The sequence below is a fragment of the Zootermopsis nevadensis genome, unplaced genomic scaffold (assembly GCF_977971745.1).
Source record: "Zootermopsis nevadensis isolate Lab colony 2312 unplaced genomic scaffold, Znev_1.0 Znev_ptg000027l, whole genome shotgun sequence".
In the NCBI taxonomy this organism is placed as follows: Eukaryota; Metazoa; Arthropoda; class Insecta; order Blattodea; family Termopsidae; genus Zootermopsis; species Zootermopsis nevadensis.
This window is the reverse complement of record NW_028259159.1, coordinates 3,477,823-3,498,263: the sequence shown is the minus strand read 5'-3', so window position 1 is coordinate 3,498,263 and position 20,441 is coordinate 3,477,823. Positions and strand designations below refer to the sequence as shown.

At 39.0% G+C, this 20,441-nt stretch overlaps 1 protein-coding gene across 1 annotated transcript in view; it reads left to right on the top strand.

The window, feature by feature from the left end:
* Positions 1-20,441, top strand: part of LOC110829861 (uncharacterized) — a 297,508-nt gene that overhangs the window by 251,010 nt on the left and 26,057 nt on the right. The window contains exon 7 of the mRNA XM_087356519.1: positions 10,326-11,630. Coding sequence (XP_087212645.1) covers positions 10,934-11,630 — 697 coding nt within the window. The 5' untranslated portion in view covers positions 10,326-10,933. The remainder of the gene's footprint in view (positions 1-10,325; positions 11,631-20,441) is intronic.

Genomic DNA, 20,441 nt, shown 5'->3' with positions numbered 1-20,441 from the left:
ACGTTATGTCGTTGTTGCAAGAAAATCAGTTTGTTCTCTGATGGCGTGTGTAAGTGTGAGTGTGGGGGGAGGGGCTTTTAGTCTCAGAGCGAAAGAGAAAGAGAGGAACTCACAAATCCTCTTGGTAGAGGCAAGTCTGTCTTGCTGGTTGCCTTTCCTCAGGCGGGAACTGCTGTTCTTTCCCGCCGGGAGCTTCCAGGGAGCTTTCAACACTAACCCGAACACGGACTCGAAACAGGAGAGACTGGAGGTGTGAAAGTTGAAATCCTCAGAGAATGGTTTGTTTCAGGGGCGTATAAACTTTCAGATCAAAGTGGAAAAGTACGGTAGAATTTAGGATCGCACACATGTCTTTCTGAGTCGTCATTTCTATTTTTATATTTTTCAGAACATCCGACAGTGTCGTATTTTGTGATCTTTCGCCAATCCTTTTAAGCTAACACCGGAATATAACTTGGCGATGGCTACTGTTCATTCTTCTAAAGTCCTTTCGAATTCGGTTCGCTTCTTGTAGCCTCGCAGTTGATTCAACATGCTTACGTAAATGAAAGACAAGTAAATTCAACTAACTAAATTAACTTCATTGAGGAGAGAGTCTTCCGTGATAAATCTGCAGCCGCTCACGTCGTCCAATTCCCTGATTTTCAAGAATTCGATGTTTCTTCATCTTACCCGGTACTGGACCCCATTCTGATTCACGTGTAGAGTAAGCAGTCCACAGCTTCCTACCAGACTTATTTATAATGAACTTTCTGATCCTCTCCATACACTGTCAGGTATCCCAGGTAGGCTAATTCATTCATGTTTTAGCACTGTCTTGCGCATTTCTGTCCCCCGTGAGTGCTATGCATTCCGTTCATCTCCTCCTTAATCCAGTCTCCTTAATAATATTTGGTGAGGAGTACAAATTATATGATATAATATTCTTGCATCCTCTCCTCAGCGCTTCAATCTTCATATCTTTCGCGTAAGGTGTGGAACGAAGCAGTAACAGAAATAAGTCAAATTATTTAGTTTAGTAATGAACATGCGTATTTTAATCCAGTAGTTACATTCAATCCACAGACGTAATACATGAAGTCCACACTCCCAGACCAAATGCCGAGTACAGCCAGCTGAATTTATTTCTGGTCTTGGTCTTGCCTTTCTTGTCCGGTCAGTTTGCATATGAGTTTATAGGTCAAACTTCCCCACAAACCGTAGAGAGGAGACACGTTGTAAGATATAACCCTGTTATATCTTATTCTGCAGTTTGGCGCAGGTGTAGGTGTGTGGCTTGGAAATGGTCTCTCTGTTCGAAGCAGAGAGCCCATTGACTTGCAAATAAAGGGACCGTGTTTCTGTTAGTGAGGTACGGAATTTGAGTCTCGGCAGTGACCCGTCTGTACTGGTTCCGGTTTTTCGCCGTGTGGCTCAACCGCTGTCCCTTTATCTTTAAGTGGCGTCTCTCACTAAAGTAGTGAGGATCGGAAAATTTTTATAGTGTCATATTCTTATTTATGCGCTCTTTGCACGAAGGGCATAAAATAGTGGTGAATTACGTGGAGGACCTGTTGTTTCTATGTCAGTGAATATGTTCAATCTTCGAAAACTACCCAACGGATTTAGAAGAAATTTGGTAATGACAGTGTACATTAAAAGTTGTGAAACATTATCATTTTTGTTTCAATCAATTCAATATAAATCCTACTTGATATCAATCAAACTCGGTTTCAACTCAGGTTTATTAAAGCCAATTTACTGCACAGACATTGGCACATGATACAAAATATACACCGCGGGGAATTCTTTCATAAAAGTAAAGTAAAGCTGTCCCACTATACGCCATGTAGGCGCTTGGGGGGAGTGGAGGTATAGCTCCTACTAATTCTTGACCTCGACACTAGATGGGGTGAGTGGTCAGCATTACGCCCCGGCTGGCTTTACCCCCGGGAAAGGACCTCGGTACCCATTGGGGAATTCTTTCATACTATCTTCAATGCCTTGGAGCCTTAATGTCATTCCTCTATATCTTTCGCGTTTTTATGTCCTTTAGAATGACTTTTAAAATGTGCTTTATGGTAGTAGCATTTATAAAATACTGCGTCTTTAGCCCTGAAGATGAAGACTGTGTCCCTTCAAGATTTTAGTACCTACATACAAGTCCACGGGGCGTTTCTTCCTAGAAAACCAATATTGACGGTTTCAGCATAGAACCTACTGTTTACAATTAAATCTTGTAGTTTTATTTTATTGCATACAATTCTGTTATTGTTCTTACTCGATATTCATGGAGTAAAGAATTTTTCCTGTAAAGACGCGGTAAATTTAATCTATGTTTATTTTCAAAACCGTTCTACTGTAATTCCCTTCTGAACATCCTATAGTCCAAGACCGTTTCCAAATCCCTGATTTTGCGCGGCGAGCTTCACCGCCGACAGAGCTTGGTGATAAAGAGATTTTGTTTCCTTTGCTGCCTCTTTCGAAGAACTATGAGGTCTTGTTCTGTCTTCCGTATGCCTCTCATATTCGAGATCTTGACATGAACTTCGCACTATTCTGACTTTTATGATTAGGCAGTAGATTTATACTCAAATTGGTAAAACAGACGTGCGCAGTGAAAGAGCTGGAAGTCTAATACGTTGTATGCATCATTTCATGATATGATTTGCAACACGGAAACTTGATTTAGACTACGTATCTACCAGGTGTCATTAAACAACCCACAAATAAGGAAACAAATAAATCGGTTTCGAAGATAAATCAGTCAGTACAGTGATTGGGCTCCGAATTGACGACCGGGTCTTGATTCCCGGCAAGGCGGATTCTTATCTTTTCCAAAACGTCGAGACCGGTTTTCAGGTCTATCCGGCCTCCTATCCGATGGTTACCTGTGGTTTCGAAGGCTGGGGCGTGAAGTCGATCAGTCACTTGGAACCAGTGTCGAGGTTAAGAATGTGTGGAGCTGTCCTCGGCTTCCCCATACTTTCAAGCTTCACATATTGTGGTCGATAGAGCGCAACGAGACAGAGGCTGTGTTATTGACCGCGCCTCCTGAGTGGCCAGACTGGAAGGGTGTACTGCAGTGGAGTTGTTTTCCCTGTGCGTTCTTTGCCATATTGGATATTTATTGATCATGATGTTAGTTTATTGCAGATTCTGCTAACGTAATCGCATCACTGGTTCTGCAGAGTTAGGCATTGTTTTGTATCGTGTCCCGCAGACTTGTTCAGAATATCGCAACGTGTGCCTTACAAGGTTTTACTTTATGATTTGTACCAACTAATTTTCACGTTGAACGCTCGTTCTACGAAGTTGGATTTGAGCTGGTGCAGGAAAGTGCTGGATATATTGATACAGAATTATTTTTTTCTAGCAAAGTTTAGTGCAGAATAGTGGTACTCAATTCGCGGCCCGCGTAATTTGTATACAGATGTTAAAGACTGTGAGGGACTCGATTCTTCTGGTGCAGGGCAGAAATCAGTGGCTACCTCTTGTGAACACGGTAATGAACATTCGGGTTTCATAAATGGCAATTCATTTCATGACTACCTGAGCGACAGTAAGATTCATACAATGTAATCTGTTTCTGGGATTTGTTTTAACACTCATTATCATGAGCTTGTGCACTCATTTGGTTAAGAAGCCTCTTCTGGCTTCAAGTTTAAAATTTTTAAGATCGTAAAATTAGGGCATGCAATTTGATGTGGACATCTCCAAGTTGCTACAAGTCCCTTAATGCGTTGAGTCCGCACTGAGAGGAACTGAAAGACGGTTATATCAGAAAGTGGGACGTCACGGGGTTACTTTGATGCTCTTTTTCTACGCACTGATATTACAGCGCCTTCGTCAGGGGTAGGAGACTCTTGATGTTCTCCCAGATGGAAAAGTTCGCCAACTTCATGGTGTTCTCTCGAGTCTTACTGCTGTTTCTTTGTAAGAAATCGAGGAAACAGAAGTATAGTGGAAAATAATCTGTGAGGGGACGAACTTGTTTCCGCTGTACATTACACTTCTATCCTAATTTAATACATATTTATAGAGTTCATAATTAGTTTTCTAGTACATTACTGGCCTTCCAAACTGCTGTAAAAATTATTACTCACTCATTGCACAAAGTGATGAACGTGAAAGCATAATGGGGATGTCGTTTTTATCAGTCCTTATGTTAAGCAGCCTGTCTGAAACCAATGCATTTATTCGATACTGGGAGATTAGCTATAGTTTATGGGACGAATATAAATGTGGTGCATTCCTGCGGTTATACTTGAAATTCACAAAACTGTCTTCACTATGAGGCCTGCCATATTCGGTTCAGAGATAAAATTCCTAACTTAGAAGTGAGGGTACGGTAATGTACTACTTGGCCAGGACATAGAACACCTCGTGGGGCGGTTATTGATGAGAATGAAGCAATGATGATTACCAGAGCAGAGAAGACCGAATAACTCTAAGAGAAACTTGCTCGAATACCACTTCGCCTACCACGAAACTCACTTGAAGTCACCCGGGATTGCAGCAGGGTATACTTTAATTTATCAAGAGTTTCAAATTCGTTTTTTACCCGTCATTATTTTTGATTTTCATTTATTTTAGACACAAATTTACTGTTTTAAAAGGCACTGAACCACTTAGTTGTGTGAGAAGGGACTTCTGTGTATCTTCTTCCGATTTACGAATATTAACTAGATCGTTGGTTAAGAATATAAACCGTGTTTAGGACATAGTTTTCTTTCAAATAAATGCACAGGTTAATTAAAATAAATTATTTTCTCGTACTATATTAACTTTGTTTATACTGTGCCGAAGTACCACGTCATGTAGCCACATGAAAACTACTTTTAAATCTTTACGCAGTTCAGATGTCAGCAGCACATTAGCAGTTAGACATGAGCAGTCATCTTGACCTTCCTCTTCTCTATCTCTGGGAGAATGGAAGTCCCGATACCCTTAGTATAAGAGACAGTAAGTTCCCCTGTACGTCTTCTGGTCTACGAAACAAACTTCTGACCCTGCGGATTGAGACTGAAAACGGTGAATAGCCAGCTCCTCGGGTGTACTGACTGGGGGATTGCGATTTATAAATACAGGTCTGTATCCAAAATCAGCGAAATATTGTAACTTATGAAGCAAATCGCTTGATTTCCGACAGAATACGTTTAGACGCAAACATCATAACGTATTTTGAAAACACTGTTCCCTTGGAGATGCCGGATGATTATAGGCTATGCTGTACGTTATCCTGATGATGTAAATAAAAAACTATCGGATTCTTGTAGAATATGAGATTTTTTACTGGCTTCTTGACTTTGTGTTTTACTTACTTGTAGGGAACTTATACGTAAGGTCGGCAAGTCTGCCCACTTTCGTAAAGCATTTTTTAAAAATATATAGTCTTCAGATTTTGGTACCGCAACGACACGTGTAATATCGTAGACTGCGTCTCTGTTTAAAATTTCTGTTCCGTAACGCAGACACTGCATGTGTGCCTTCAAGTCGGAAAACAATGGCCTCAAGAGGAAAGTTCCCCGCTCTGAATGTGGGGTCGCTCATTAAGTCCCCGACCGTGTGGACTACATGCCTGCGCTCTGGCAACACGACTGCGTTATTTTTCGGTGTTTCAGCTGAGAAAATGCTTGTAGGATAGTGGAATCTTAATAAGGTAGCGCTATGCTATGAACTCTTTCAACTTGCGTACAGGTAAATTCCACGCGTTTACACCTCAATAAACTATTGGACAGAAGTGAGCGGTTAGTTTCTATTCTGGAACCTGCGAACTGGAAGCACACTTATGTATACTTATCCACGTATTAAATAATCCACATGCGGAATCAGAGCGACCAGCCAATTATTCGTCCATCTTCACAGTAATTTATTTATGTATCTGTTCACATAATAAGTCATCCAAGCAATGAGTCATCTATTCGTTTATCTACCCATTCTTTCTTCGATCCACGTGCTTTTTCTTTCATGCACCCACTTATTAATACCCCATCAGCACCTCCATCCACCCGTCAGGACCACATCAACTCCTTTTACCTATTTTTAAGCTTCCTGAGTAATTGCATCTACGTCCATATTTCTGCGCATTTTATTTTGAAGTTAAAAGGCATTTCTGATAAAGCTCCCTCTGTGATTTCTCGTCATTTCTGTTGCTATCAATCAATCAATCAATAGGTCCACTACAACCCAGACTGGGTCTAGCTTCCGCTGTTTTTGCATTTTCCTAACAATGTTTCTTTTAGCTGTTGCTATAGAAACTGAAATATAACCTGCAACGGAGGTCCCCTGTGACGAAGCCGGTATTGGCGGCCATTGTGTCAGTATTGAGATTGAACGTACAGTTTTTCGTGTTAGACACGTTATATTCGGCTAACATGGATAAAAGCATAAGGTAAATAATACAGGAACTTCAGCTGAAGGGAACTGCAGTTGCAGGACTACCTATGAAGTGGCTTTGAAGGATAAAAATCAACAGTTAAACGAGCACCGAGGAAAGGCATTTCATATATTGCATCCACTGGCTACTCAACAGCCATTATACTCCAGCAAAATCACTGCATTACACTCCTTCTAAATTCTTATTCCACGTATATCTCCACACAGTTTCCACATAGTACTGTGTAGGTCTGCTAGTTACTTCGCGGCGTATGATATATGTTGAAGCAAGCTAATGGAGATCTGTCTGTACATAAATGAAAAACCCCTAGCCTACTGATAAATTTATCGAATGCTGTTTGAGTAAGGAAAATCGAATACTGCCACATGCAGTGAAGATCGTGTGAATTGGATGGTGTGGTTTGTCCTTCTGGGGCGATGTTAATGACGTAGGAGTGTGGTCATTAAACCCCCGCGCCCCCGTGGTACTCAGAGTATAATTTTGGTTCATACGTATTCAATGCGTTGCACCATCACTAGCTCAAGATGCGGTGTCGTGTGGAAGATGACCCTCCCCGATGTCACGCCGTGCTAAAGTTTGGCGACGAAATGAGATTGCTGGCTGATCGAAATTTTCGTCGTATAGTGGAAGTAGCTTATCAGAGTTTTTTTAGCGTTCTTCTAAACCACGGCTCTACAAAGGACGGCTAGCGGTCCACGTGCTACCCTCAGTATCATCTGATTCACTTTGCTCTAATGCAGTAAGTCTTTAAAATTTTATTACAAATGCGTCACATGAAGTGTCTACAAATTTATTGACTAAATAGCCCACTTGTGAGAAAGTTTGGAAACCCCTTATTCTAAGCTGTTAACCCCAAAAGTGCAGTCTCCTAGAAATGGCTGCAGCGGTTATTACCGTGAATCTCTGCACGTTTCATTATACAGAGCAAAATGTGTTAATTGCATTTAGAACACGGAAGCCCCTAACATTACTACACAGTAAAGAGATTCTCTCAGTTTTTGTTTCGTTGAGTTATATGACGTAATATTCAAAGGTTGTTGTCCCACGAGCTGAAAGTTGCCGTTATACGAATAACTGAACATTATAATAAAGCTCTTTATTGAAGATCTAATTTATAAATTAATAAATGTCTGAACTTCAACAATTGATCGATTTGTGACTTATTTAACGACACTGTTAATCTTATAAACTTCGAAATGCAGGACAGTAGAAAATGATAAATTTGAAAATATATAAAGAGAAAAGTTTTTACGTCCAATAGCAGCAATAGCGTGAAGAAGCTGAGAGGCCTCGGAATATCTGGTCTCTGGATATATAATAGATTCGTAAGCATCAACGCAAGTCTGCAGGTAACGTATTCGTATTTAGGTTTTAAAAGAGGTTACGACGAGACAAAATCTGTTGAAAATTATATTGTGTGAAACAGCCGTCATCGTTGCTTTTAATGCGCGAAACGGTGCTGTGATGTAACTTGTGTGAAATCATTCGTTTTTCCATAATTAGTAGCTGTGACAGTTCTTAGTTCTCAGCTGTAGACACAGGGACAAATCTGGCATAAATTCATTTCCTCGACGGATTGGCTTTCATTGAAGGACTCCTGCAATATTTCTTTTTAACTAGAAAACGTTGCTCGCTCTCAAATTTCCTCCTCATTTCCTCCAACCGATACCAGATGGCGTACCGACCACAGGCTGAACACAGATGTGTTTGTATCAGCGAAGTCACCCAGCTGCAAGAAGACCATTTCACTGGATTATAAAGAAGGCCGAACACAAATTAAAAGCAGAGGTGCCTCGGAAATTTATTTTAGACACAACATTATTTTCAGTGTGAGCTCCTTCTAGAGGTTAGAGTCCTGAAGTTCTGAAATTCATCACAGACAGAGATGCTGTTTACAAGAAAGAAACTACCTTATACAGTTGTGTTGATGGCGTAAAATGATTGCAATTAACAATCTTGCACAGAACAACTGAATCTTTCAGTATTAAAGTTATACGTTTTTTTCTGCACAGAGCTTTGGGAAGGTTTCCTTTCCCGTTCTTGGTCTATAGAAACTGCCAACTACACAATTTTCTACCCTGTTTAGGAAGAATGAAATCCTGGATTTTGTCTGTGTTATTCTCTTTACATTCTCCGCACTTTATCCTGTCTACAATGGGGGTGCAGGCCTACACAAAGAGTGGGAGAAAGATACAGATTAGGAATGATAAGAGTTTCAGGAGGTTGGATATGAGGTGATTAAAAGAGATGCTTCCTATTCCTAGACATTGCTTTGTTTGCCTTCACAGAGTATCTTAGTAGAACCATGGGTTTAATTTCGGAGACTAATAAAGAGAGAGTCTCCACTCTTCTTCACGCCCCCATAACCCTTCCAAATAACATTTGATTACACCTCCTCGTCTGTCGATATGACTAGGAAAGCGACTCACCCTCCGCCAGGGTCTACACCACCGCAGTAACGCACAGAATGCAATCACGTGCTGTGGGGCCATGATGCCTCTCCCTAGTCTTAGTTGAAAGCTGTACGCTTCAAGCGGCTGGGGCGAAGATAATTTGGCGTTTGCTGGAGGAAATATTCTTCCGTAGAATGTCGCACGTTCGTTATTTGGTTAAACCGAATTAGGTTTCACACACTGCACTGAAGATCAAAAGACTTTCGTTTAAGTTACCTGGTTTTGCATACTCTATTGCCTTTTCTTTAATAAATTCAGTTGTTGATATTGCGAAGCTGAATTTCTGAAGAATAACTTTTGAATTCGTAGGTTCTGCTGCAGGGGTGTACAATTCGTTCTTATCTGGGGACCCATGGATCTGTTCCGAATTGTCCAAGTGGCTAAGAGACCCGCGAGAATAATTCCACAGTTAAGAGTTGTTGAATAAAGTCAATTATTTGCACTACTTTAGTAAGCTATAAAAGTGTTTTAAATTAATTACTATTCTCTATTAATATTAACTCCCGACATCTTATCCTGAAGTCTGATTGGTGTTCTCAGAGCGTTGTATGTAACAGTGTATATTTTCCTCACTTCTTCGACGTAAATACTGTAAGAGTAGACCTTATGATAATCCACGACAATTTCAACATTCTTTATAATCCATAGTTCAGAATCGCCCTGTAATCAACACATATTTAAAATCATATTTAATTAAAGTAGCTAAATGCTCACAAAAATTATACGTGCCCCTTAATTTTGCATCTGTCGCACAGCTTCTGCACTTCACGCTCCGAAACGTCCAGTATAGAATGTTCAGCAACATTTTTGTCCGATGTTGGAAGGACGGTATTACCTTGAGTCCTTAAAAGTGACGAAATATAGCGGTTCAGTCGTTTGCACTCCTAGTTTGTATTGTGGACGTCCCTGGTTCGATTCTCGACGTTGAAGATGGATGTCCTCGCTCGATGTGTTTGTAATCGTTATTTTCTCAGGGCGGGTCGTACCTGCTTCTTCTCTATTAAATTTCATAACTCACATTTCATTATTGAGAACATCCATTATCATATAATGCTGTTTTATCTATGCAGTTTGAAGGACGTTATTAAGTAAATCAATAATCAGTTAGCCTAGCAAAATTATCACAATGATAATAGTAATTAATCCCGATCCCTGCATTTTATATGAGGTTCAGGGCTTTCATGGTATGGACGATTTACAAAGTACGAGACAAAATATTAAATAAACTTTTTATCCGAATACGTGCCGATATTTTTATTTCGTCAGCACGTCTATGGGCCATAATAAGCACGTCCCTTAGGGGAGATGATACAGCCCTGCGAGAGGTCTACTTATGCAACGCGCTACAAAGACACTGGCAATAATGAGACGTTCGTGAGGATTCTTAGATACAGTTCAGTTGTGTGTAATTATTACTCTGCCTTGAGAGATTCAGACGCAGTTTCTAAATCACGTGTCTGATTTAATCAAACTTCTGTTTCACTTTGTTTCAGGTAACTCTGAATCTACCGGTAGCCCAAGTTTGTTATTCAGTTTGCTCAAGACTTCTCTCATTTGGATAAGAAAAGAGAATAAACAATGAAGAATTAAACTGAAGACTGAATGCGTGACCTTACAGATTCTCTGAACATCATAAAATGGCAGAAGCAGAAGACTTTGGTTGAACTGGTCTTACTATTTTCAATATTATTTACAGTGTCTTAGACAAAGTTGATAAAAAGTGTTGATACTAAGCGTTTCCATATGCTTCAACCCGTGTTGTGACAAGTAGAAGGTGAATCTATTTTCGAGAACACTTAAACACGCTCTCTTCGAAAAGGTTTAATGAACAAATGAATACGGATTTTACATTAGATACCAAATATTACTGTTTTACTCTTCATATACAAATTTGTTGCATAAAGCAACGCGAATTGTTTATATTTATATATATTTCTTTATTTACGGACCATAGGTAACATGCAACAACACATTCGTCTATCATTTAGCTCTTTGTGGAAAAATTATCTATATATTTTTTATTTTATAATCAGTGAGCTGGTATTATTGTCCGAACTGTACATAACATTTTGAAACAAAATCAAGTTCTATCATCTGTGCTATGGAGAAGTCAGTGGGAAGACAATGTCGTTATGAATCATACCATCAACAAACACATGAACAGAAGAATAAGAACAAGACTGCGTCTCTCAAGAGAAATCAACAGTTGGATGAGAATTCCGAACACAGCGGCCGTTGTCTGTGTTTTGGGAGGAAAAACGGTGGTTGTGCCCAGGGTGTGTTCAGCAATTTAGGAATATGTGCTCTGTTAGTAGGATATACTTTGTTGGGATCTTTTGTGTTTCTTGCCATAGAAGGCGGTGGAAGTGGTAGTTCTAGCGCCCATTATCACAGACCCTCCACATCATTAATAGCAGTGACTTCAAACATCGATAATCAGAAAAGACCTCAGGGCCAGAACTCTTCACAGGACACAGCTGTGCCTACGTCGTCGTGGTTGAGGCGTGTGGCTGACGAGTCCCGTGCGAGGACGGTTGAAAATATCTGGGACATAACAGTGTCATTAAATATCCTTTATCGGGATAACTGGACTCGCTTGGCTGCCCAGGAGATATCAAAATTTCAGGATCAACTCGTGCAGAGGCTGGCCGAGGAATTGACGATGCAACATCACGGAGCGGTGTCGCCTGGTGTCGGAAGGGACCAGCAGATGCAGGAAAGACGTTCGTCGTCGACGTCTTACGAATGGAACTTTGCCAAGGCGTTCTTGTATTCTCTGACGGTGTTAACAACTATCGGTAAGTACTGTAGGAAATGTTTGTTTGTATTCGGCGTTGTCTAAATGTTCTATCCCCTTGTGCCAAGAATGAATTTCCCGTTGGACCCAAGGATCATGAAATCCATCCCTCCGTCACTCTTTATGAGAACTAATATCAAATTTTAGTAGTTTTTTTTGCCTGGGCAACCACATTTTAGGGCATGGTTTTAAAGTCGTTAGTTTGTGTGGCACTTCTGCGTAAAGTAGCAGAAGAGATAAGAAGCACAAATTTTTTTTAATCGTTCGGAGTAAAGAAAATAAATGAGCTTGTGGTAACTTGTGGCAAATAACAAATATTTTCGCTGGCCCCTCAACGAGTATTCCCGGGCTAGATGTGACCCGCGAACTGTCAGTTGGGTAGTGGTGTTCTAATTATTTGCATATTTATTTTGGATCGATGAAAGCTATGATAACCCATCTGTGTTAAAGAATATTCGCAATTAACAAGACTTTAATAAATTTCGTTTTTTAAACTTACGTGCATTTCACTAAAATGGGAAACTGCGGTAATGGTGGCTATTTGGAAATATTGAGATTTATATCCCTTGTACATGGAATAACGACTACTGTGGCATTAAATTACAACAACCCATGTCCATTGTTCTGGTGGTTACCTTCGTAATGGGCTGTCACCTTTAATTTACCCAGTTTTGTCTGACAGGACGGTGTATAATAGGTGATCCTCCCACACCTCAAAGTCACTGGATGTTTTACACTTATAGCCCAGGTTTTCTGCTGTACTGGCTTATTCTTCTACGTTCGTGAGAAGAAGAAGATTTTGTGGACGAATAACAAAGATGCATTACAGTAGTCATGGATACATAAAATTAGACTAGCAGGTCTGTGTTGTTTGTTAATCTATTTGTGGTTACATCCATTTTATTGTTACTTTCCTCCTTCCCACCGTCTTTCCTTTTTCCACTTCCTGTCCACTGTTCGATGCTATTCGGTTCTTCGCTAACTGCCCACCATCCGTTCGTCTGTAACATTTCTTTATATCTTAGGAATTTCGATACTCTTAAGTATCGAAATTCAAGATATTCTCCTCTTCACAATCGAACTTTATTATTTCTCTGTTATAATCATTTTAAAATGTCTACATTAACCTACTGCCATTCTGGGTTTTTATAATCCCATTAATAATTTTAAGTTCAATATAAAATATAAAGTTTTATTTCGTACTAGTGACTGTAGGATTAACTTGAATGGAATTCATTACAACCAGAGTTCAGTTTGAAATTCTAAGGGCGGGGAATATCAGCAAACATTTCACTGTACAAAACCTCCGTATAAAGCAGTCAATGCATTGCTTGCAATCTACGGTAATATTCAGTATTTAATGGGGATAATACCGCCCTATAACGTAGAATCCCAATAAACGAGATTAGATTCGGTGTTGAGGCTGAAGCTGGCCTTGATGTTTTGTGAGATCTGGTCAGTTTGTATCTTAGTTAACTTAACCCCGCACCGTTTTTTTAATTACTCAGGTGATTACCGTCGAAGGGGGGGGGGGGGTGATGATGGTGATAATGATGATTGATGAACTGGGCGCTGCTTATTTCCTCAACTTTTCAAACTGTAAATTGTAAAGGTAAATACAAACTTGATCACGAAGAAACGATTAAAAGCAACGTTTCAATTAAAACTTAACGTTCCATTGGATTTGAAAGCTATTTTATATTAATTTATGCCACATTTATTTATCATGTTAAATAGCCTAGATTAATGTGTGTAAATAATTTGTTACTTTATTCCATGTCAATTAATTTAGTTTGTATATTCGAGACCTGGCATAAAATTTGACTTCTGTTTACTTCTGCAGAGGCTAAGAGAGAGAGAGAGAGAGATTGAGATTGCGTTTACCATAATCAGTTTTGAAGGATTACATTGTAGGTGATAAGTCACATTTGTAAGGCAGTGTTTCTGCAAGACGCTCGCTGAGGTACAATGGCTAGGGGCTAGAAGACAGGAGTTCTGCTACTTACAGCGGCTGAGATTCTGTTCCCTGTCATCACGTTCAGATCGTCTCTTGGGTCCACCCAGTGTCTTGTTCTCGGGGTACCAGGAGCCTTTCCCAAATGTTATATCGGTCGCAGAACGAAGTTCATTATTCACCATTTATAATGCGTCGAGTTTCACCTCAACGTACCTTATGCGATTCATGGCAAGGTCCTCAGGAACAGAGGCAATTTTATATTTTAATAATAGTGCAGTTTTCCTGCATAGACTGAGTAAAAACAGGAATAAATTTATTAAGCTAACCGGGTGGATTAGATATTTCCCACTGCGCGAAAAAACAAAGCTTCCCGCAGTTGAACTAATATGTTCAATCATCACAGTATTTTAGGGCGCAAAATAAACACATAGTGGCTAACATTCGAAATTTAATTACCCTAATTTGATTATAAAGCTTTCTGTTGTTAGTGGTTTGTTTTCAAACACTTGAGGGCTGCCACATACTTTGCTGATTGCTCGTTGATCCAATTTCTGCAATGTTGTGACTTGCCAGTGTACTTAGACTCAACAAAGAACTTTTATTGTTTCACTGGTTTTAAAATTAACAACTCCGAACTCTCAAAACGTCCGTACAAATTTATCGAACTCTTGTCCGTCGGACAACGTGTAAACTATTTTAACATTTAACCAGTGACTTCATGCTGTTGTTAAAGTGTGCCAGTAGTGCAGTTGTGACTTACATACTTCAGTTCACGTACAAGACTCGTCCTTTTTGTATTGGTGTGAATCTTGGCCCCTCACATGAAGGCACATACAAAGATTGGGAGTGCTTGAAAACTTGGCGGTGGTGAGGAGGAAAATGGGATGGTCAAATCGAAGAGAGTGAGGTGGGCGGTTCATCTAGCAAGCATGCAAGCTATAAGAACTGAATACGCAGGTTTGGTCGGCAAACCAGAAAGGAAGATAGAACTTGGTAGATCTAAATGTAAACGAGAGGTTAATATAAAATGAGCCCTTGAGAAATAAGATGGGAAGATGCGGACTGGATTTATTTTGTAAAGAGTGGGGCATTTTGAAGGGCTCTTGTGAACACGATAAAGGACCTCCGGGTCCCATAAAAGTAGCGAAACGTCTTGACTGAGCGTCAAGTTCTTCAGAAGGTCGGCTTGACGTAGTTAGTTACATTACAGTTTATAACGCTGCTGTTAGGAGTCTCGCACCAAGAATGACTAACACGCGGGCTCTTGTTATGGCGTAATGAAATTCTGTTTATTTTTTGGTTTGTTTTAATATGAATTTACCAGTCATCTTCACGTCCAGAACACAGCTGACGAATTGAGCAAGATATCTGATTTCCTTCGCTATAAGGCTTTTTTTTCGTACAGCTTGTTCGTACATGCAGTAAAACAGAAGTATGTAAGTTAATTCAAATAAATAAGTTGGGAAGTTGTAATGCTATATGCTGAAGTTGGTAAATTTATTTGATTCATGACGGAGGTAGAAAATATGATACCAGTATTAAATCATAATGAAAAAAAAATGGTATCAAATATAACGAGTTCACAGAACTTATAAACTTACGAAAATCATGGTTTTAAAAACTTTCATGAAGGAAGCTGTGTTTGATATGAAGTTTAAAACATGGTATAAACTTTCGTATTAACTGGTAGCGTTGCAGGTACTATCTTTTGTACACACAACACGAAACGAATCATTTTTATGACTACATTACAATTACGAATCTGTAGCAGTTATTTTCATGGAAACATGATAAATGAAGAATTTCATTTTTAAAACTTTATTTTATTTTTGTTTCTGTTTTATTGCGTTTTGTTTTTTCGTATTCCAATTATAATCTTTCTCCTCCCTTTCTTTACTAAGAACGCCACACTGCGATGGGCAAAATTCAAATTATTTTGTGTGTTCTTCTGTTGTTGGCACGACAGTCAAACTATGGCACCATTCTCTCCGGGAAGTCTGGCGTAAAATATACCTAAACAATGTAGTCGAGCAATTTGGACAACGAATTGCGTAAGCAGATCTCTGAATAGACGTCTCCTTCTTGATCTTTAGAAATGTCCCCTTGCCCGTCCACTTCTTTTGTATACCCTGACTCTGCACAAACTTTGGAAAGCAGACAATTTATGGGCAACCTACAGACCTCTGTTACTCAAGATGACTTTTGTTTCTTTGGTTTTCATAGCTGAAATTTGTGGCGTTTCTATACAGTTTTCCTAAGAGCCGTATCTCTTTGTGTTAATGAGATTTCATTTCAGAAGTCAAGACCGAGGAAGTTATGTAAAATATCTCACAATTCGAAGAACAATAAATAAAAGTTTTAATATCTCTGAAAACAATCGAATAATTCTCGTTCCTTGTGTTTCGACGGCCAGACCAACTCCACAGCACGGAATCTTCGCTCTTAAAAGTTGATTGTTACTTAGCTGACCGATAAATTCCATACTTTTATGGAATCAAAAATTATATTAGAGTGTTCATAAGAGCTTAAATTGACAAAGGCATTTTAAGCAAAATTCTGTATGAATATCTCGTGAGTTCCATACGTGATACATATAACGCTCATTAATAACTACGGATTTGAGTGCAGCTTTCTATTTTAATTAATTTCTCATATTGTACAGTGCTTTTGTTTAGACTATTCTTTTTCATGTCTGCGAGTTTTTACCAGTTAACAATTTCTTTATACGGACAACACAAGGTCTTTTAAATATTAGGACATTCGGTGATACGAATTTGAATATCTTTGACGTTGGAAACTATTAATTCTGTACTGCGAAGAAAAGTGTAACTTAAACATAAGAAGGTCCCTTGTAACTTGGCCACGACCGACAGATATGAATGGAATTGTGAAAGGAGACATGAACAGCCAGTAAGGGGTTGTACTGAAGGCTAAAGCAGATGGGAGGGATAAAGCAGCCCAACATTATATTGGACAGATTAACTGGCACGATTTAGAGAAAAATTGTGGGTAAAGTGACAAATGTTTACACAATTTTGACCTGGAAATTGAAAAATACGAGGTCACGTGAGAGGATGATAATAATAAAATTAATCTTTGAGAAGTACAATGTGGTGGTGGGGACTGATTGAAAATTATCGGGAGAGTGTCAAGTGGCAGGTTTTGTGAAGACGGGAATGAATCTTTGGATTGGCAAATTATGAAGTTTTAAGGACGAAGTTTTGCACAATGAAGGAAGTTAATTAGTTTTAAGATACATTCAGTGCGGGTAAATTGTCCATTTAACATCCAAGAGCAAACAATAGAATAAGGTTAATAGGTATTAACATGAACAATAAAAGTTTAACGTGAAATTCTCAATTTTTTTTCATATAGTGACTTCAACGACGTCTTTTAATTAAGGGTGGCATTGTGTTTCTTATAACAATACCACATACAGTTATAGTTTATATTTTAATTTCCACCCATTCAGTCCTCATTACACATCTTAAGAACAGCCTATCAACCGTCCAACAAGTAATGAGAACGAATTAATTTGCTAGTTCATCTCGAGACGCCTGTCTCTTTCTTGGCAGTCACAACGCTTAAAGGAAAGTTGTCTCCCTATACCTAAGAACTGTAAGAAGTATAAGACACTTAGAAATAGAATCCTCCCAGTCTTAATCTCTCCACTGAATGGGGCTGTTTTTCTCTTGGGGAAATGTCTCCCCGGTACACATTGGATAAGGCCTGTCTGGGTCCCAGAGCTGATTGGTACGTGGTACAGAATAAGAAGTTCTGTCTTTACCGAGATTCTAAGTACGGTTATCAACCCTGTAAGAAGTTATTTTACTATCCTGGCTCGCAGAACCATTAACGGTAACGAACAGTTACGTTCGTTTGTCCAAAATGTATGAAGAAGACAAAAGAGGCGAAAACATCCAGCGATTTTAAACTAAATCTCCGTTTTAAGATGGATTCTAGCGTCGTGTAGTCTGATAGTTTACCAACGCTTCAGAGGTCCTTTCTGCCTCCATCATCAGGGTGATGAAATCACCTCCGAAACACTGAACATAGATCAGTTCCGCACGAATAATTAGCCCAGTCCGAATTTTGAATATATGTTTGTTTATTTACAGTCGCGGATTTGAATTTGATGTAATGCGAAAGAACCGCTTACTTAAACGAGTAGTTGGCTACGTCTGTTCACTGCAGAGTGCGTTCTAGCTCCAGTGCACTTGCTACTGGAAGACATCCTTCCACAATATCATATTCTCCTTTAGTGATATCTTCCCTAATATGAGAAACTTGAGAATATTCGAGCACGTATTATTGTTTGTGCCTAAGGAGAAGCAATAGCTGGAGGGCGGAGAAGATTAAGACGCTTCATAATTAGCGCTCCTCATGTCATGTCATTAGGACGATCAATTCAAGCAGTATAATGGGAAGAACTTGTATTATGCGAAGCCGTATTTATTTAAAACCCCCGACGGGAGCGGGCAGATTGAGAGACCTATACGTAGATGGGAGGATAATATTGGATTGGGTCTTAAAGAAATAGTTTTGCGAGTGTAAACTGAAGTACATTTTCCTATTAGAGATATTTTTTTTTTCCAATCTCTGCTGAACTATTGGCTATGCTGGCTCATATTTTTGTGACTTTCCTCAGTCTATATTTAATGATGGCGGAGTAGTACCGTTGTCACCTTCACAGCAACATCCGCAATGGCTGTGGGTTCTTACCCTGATCTAAAATCACGTAACTTAGACTAAAAGGTTTATACATTCTCGCACAGAGAAAGGAGGTGAAGGAGAAAGGTAATGAAGAGTAATTTAACTTTTGAATTTTCGACCACGATTAGAATCACCGAGCATCCATGTGCAGAAGTAGGATAAATAATAATTCAATTCATTTATTGAAGTGCTTGACAACAGCCAAAAAGGCCTATAACAGCCAAGCACTAAACCAGAGTACAGGATAAAATATAATAAGTAATTAATTTATATAAATAATAATAAAAGTAAAACAAACAAATGAAACTAAATATACAAATGTACCATATTAATAATAATAATTCGATTCATTTATTGAATAATATAATAATAATAATAATAATCCTGCGCTCTTTCTTCAAATTGATATTACGTTGTCTCCTGTACCGTTCTTGCATTCAAAATGTGATGTATATATTTGAAATTCAGGGCACATCTGTACCGAACTGGCGGGTCTTCTTCGACCTGTCCCAAGCTTCTTGCGTCTTCGTATCGCATTCCGGTCACACCCTCGCTGTCCCTTCTCAGCCTATGCATCACAGGAACGACTCCTTGTGTGAAGGTGTCCTTGTCCTATCGAAGTCAGAACCTGACGCCCGGCGACACGCATTCTGCGCTGATAGCCTTCCTTATATTTTCCTTTCACTTCCGTATATTTTTGTTGTTTCCTTTGTTATAGTTTAGTTGGTCAGGGCTGTAGCACGCATTGTACATCGGTGACAGATGAGCATGGACACTGGTGTAAAGGTTATCAGCTGCAAAATCTGAAGAAATAACTTATGTAGTCACCCGGGTCTCCGCTGTAAGACGTGTAAAATAAAATGTACGTATATAGTCTTATTAACAGGCAGACTTAACGTTCCCTTTCTGCTTACACTTGATCTACTTCGTGCGAATAACGATTAAAAACACAGGAATAAAACTGCAAAGCACACATTTATGGCGCATTCATTGTATTGACAGAAATTATAAGACCGCAGTTACTCGTATTAATGCACAGGACACCGATAAGAAAGGCGAGACACTTCATTCCGTGCGTATGTGACGCGCAGTAGAAGAATAATTTTGGAAGCCCTGCCTTCAGTAATAGATTTTATTAACAATACCCGTCCATTTGGTTTTTACTTTTTGTCCAGAAGTCACCAAACTTGGTTTTTGCAACATGGCATAGTGCGTAGAAATCGTTGTGTGATAATATTAGAAATTCGTTTAAAATATATTTCATAAAATACACGATAACAGAAAATAATTCGTCGTTTGAAAGAGATGGTTGTTTTCTTTACTCACTTCTTCTTCCTGATTGCAAATTTTTTTCAGGGTATAAAAATATCCTGCAGAATCCTTGTAGAAACCTGTCACTCATGTGGCACAATACTTCAGAGCGAGTGAAACATGCAAGATTGGAATCTTTGCTTTGTGAAAGGAAATGTGATGGAATACAAAAATTAATTACTTCAAATCGGAAATTGTCAATATAAAATACTACAGCTTTCTTATAATATTTACCTTTCCTTTCCACACGCTTGAGTTTTCTCACATAACCTCACTCTAAGTACAGACTAGTTCAATCTTTCTTACTGTGTACATAAAGAAACAGTTCTTGCAAAAATTAAAAAACACCGGACCCAGTCGGTATATCGTATATTGTCCGAAGGTAGTTTTGGCATTCTTAGCGCATTCTGTACTCAAAATAACGTTTTTCTATTTTGCGTATATTGTAACAATAGAACGAACACAGAACTTCTCTATTTCTGTATGATAATGTGGAGCCATACAGTCTTGCAGAAGAATATGAATTCCTTGTGGGTCGTCATTTTAGATTTGCGGGATCAGAAACGTTGTAGTAGGCATTTTCATCATGTACTTACACACAATAATCACGTAAGACGTGAGGTTGCACCATCATTAATTGCGACTACTCAGTGTGGTGTTCACTGAATTAACGTGGTTTTGATATTTACAGACGGGATGGAACTTCGATAATCCCTCCCGAATTAAACACAATGTTAAAAAGAGGATAACACTGGGATTCGGTAATTTAAATGTCCGCATTAAATTCGAATCAGCTTAATTAGAGTGCAGAGTGCTACAGTTTTTGGTATA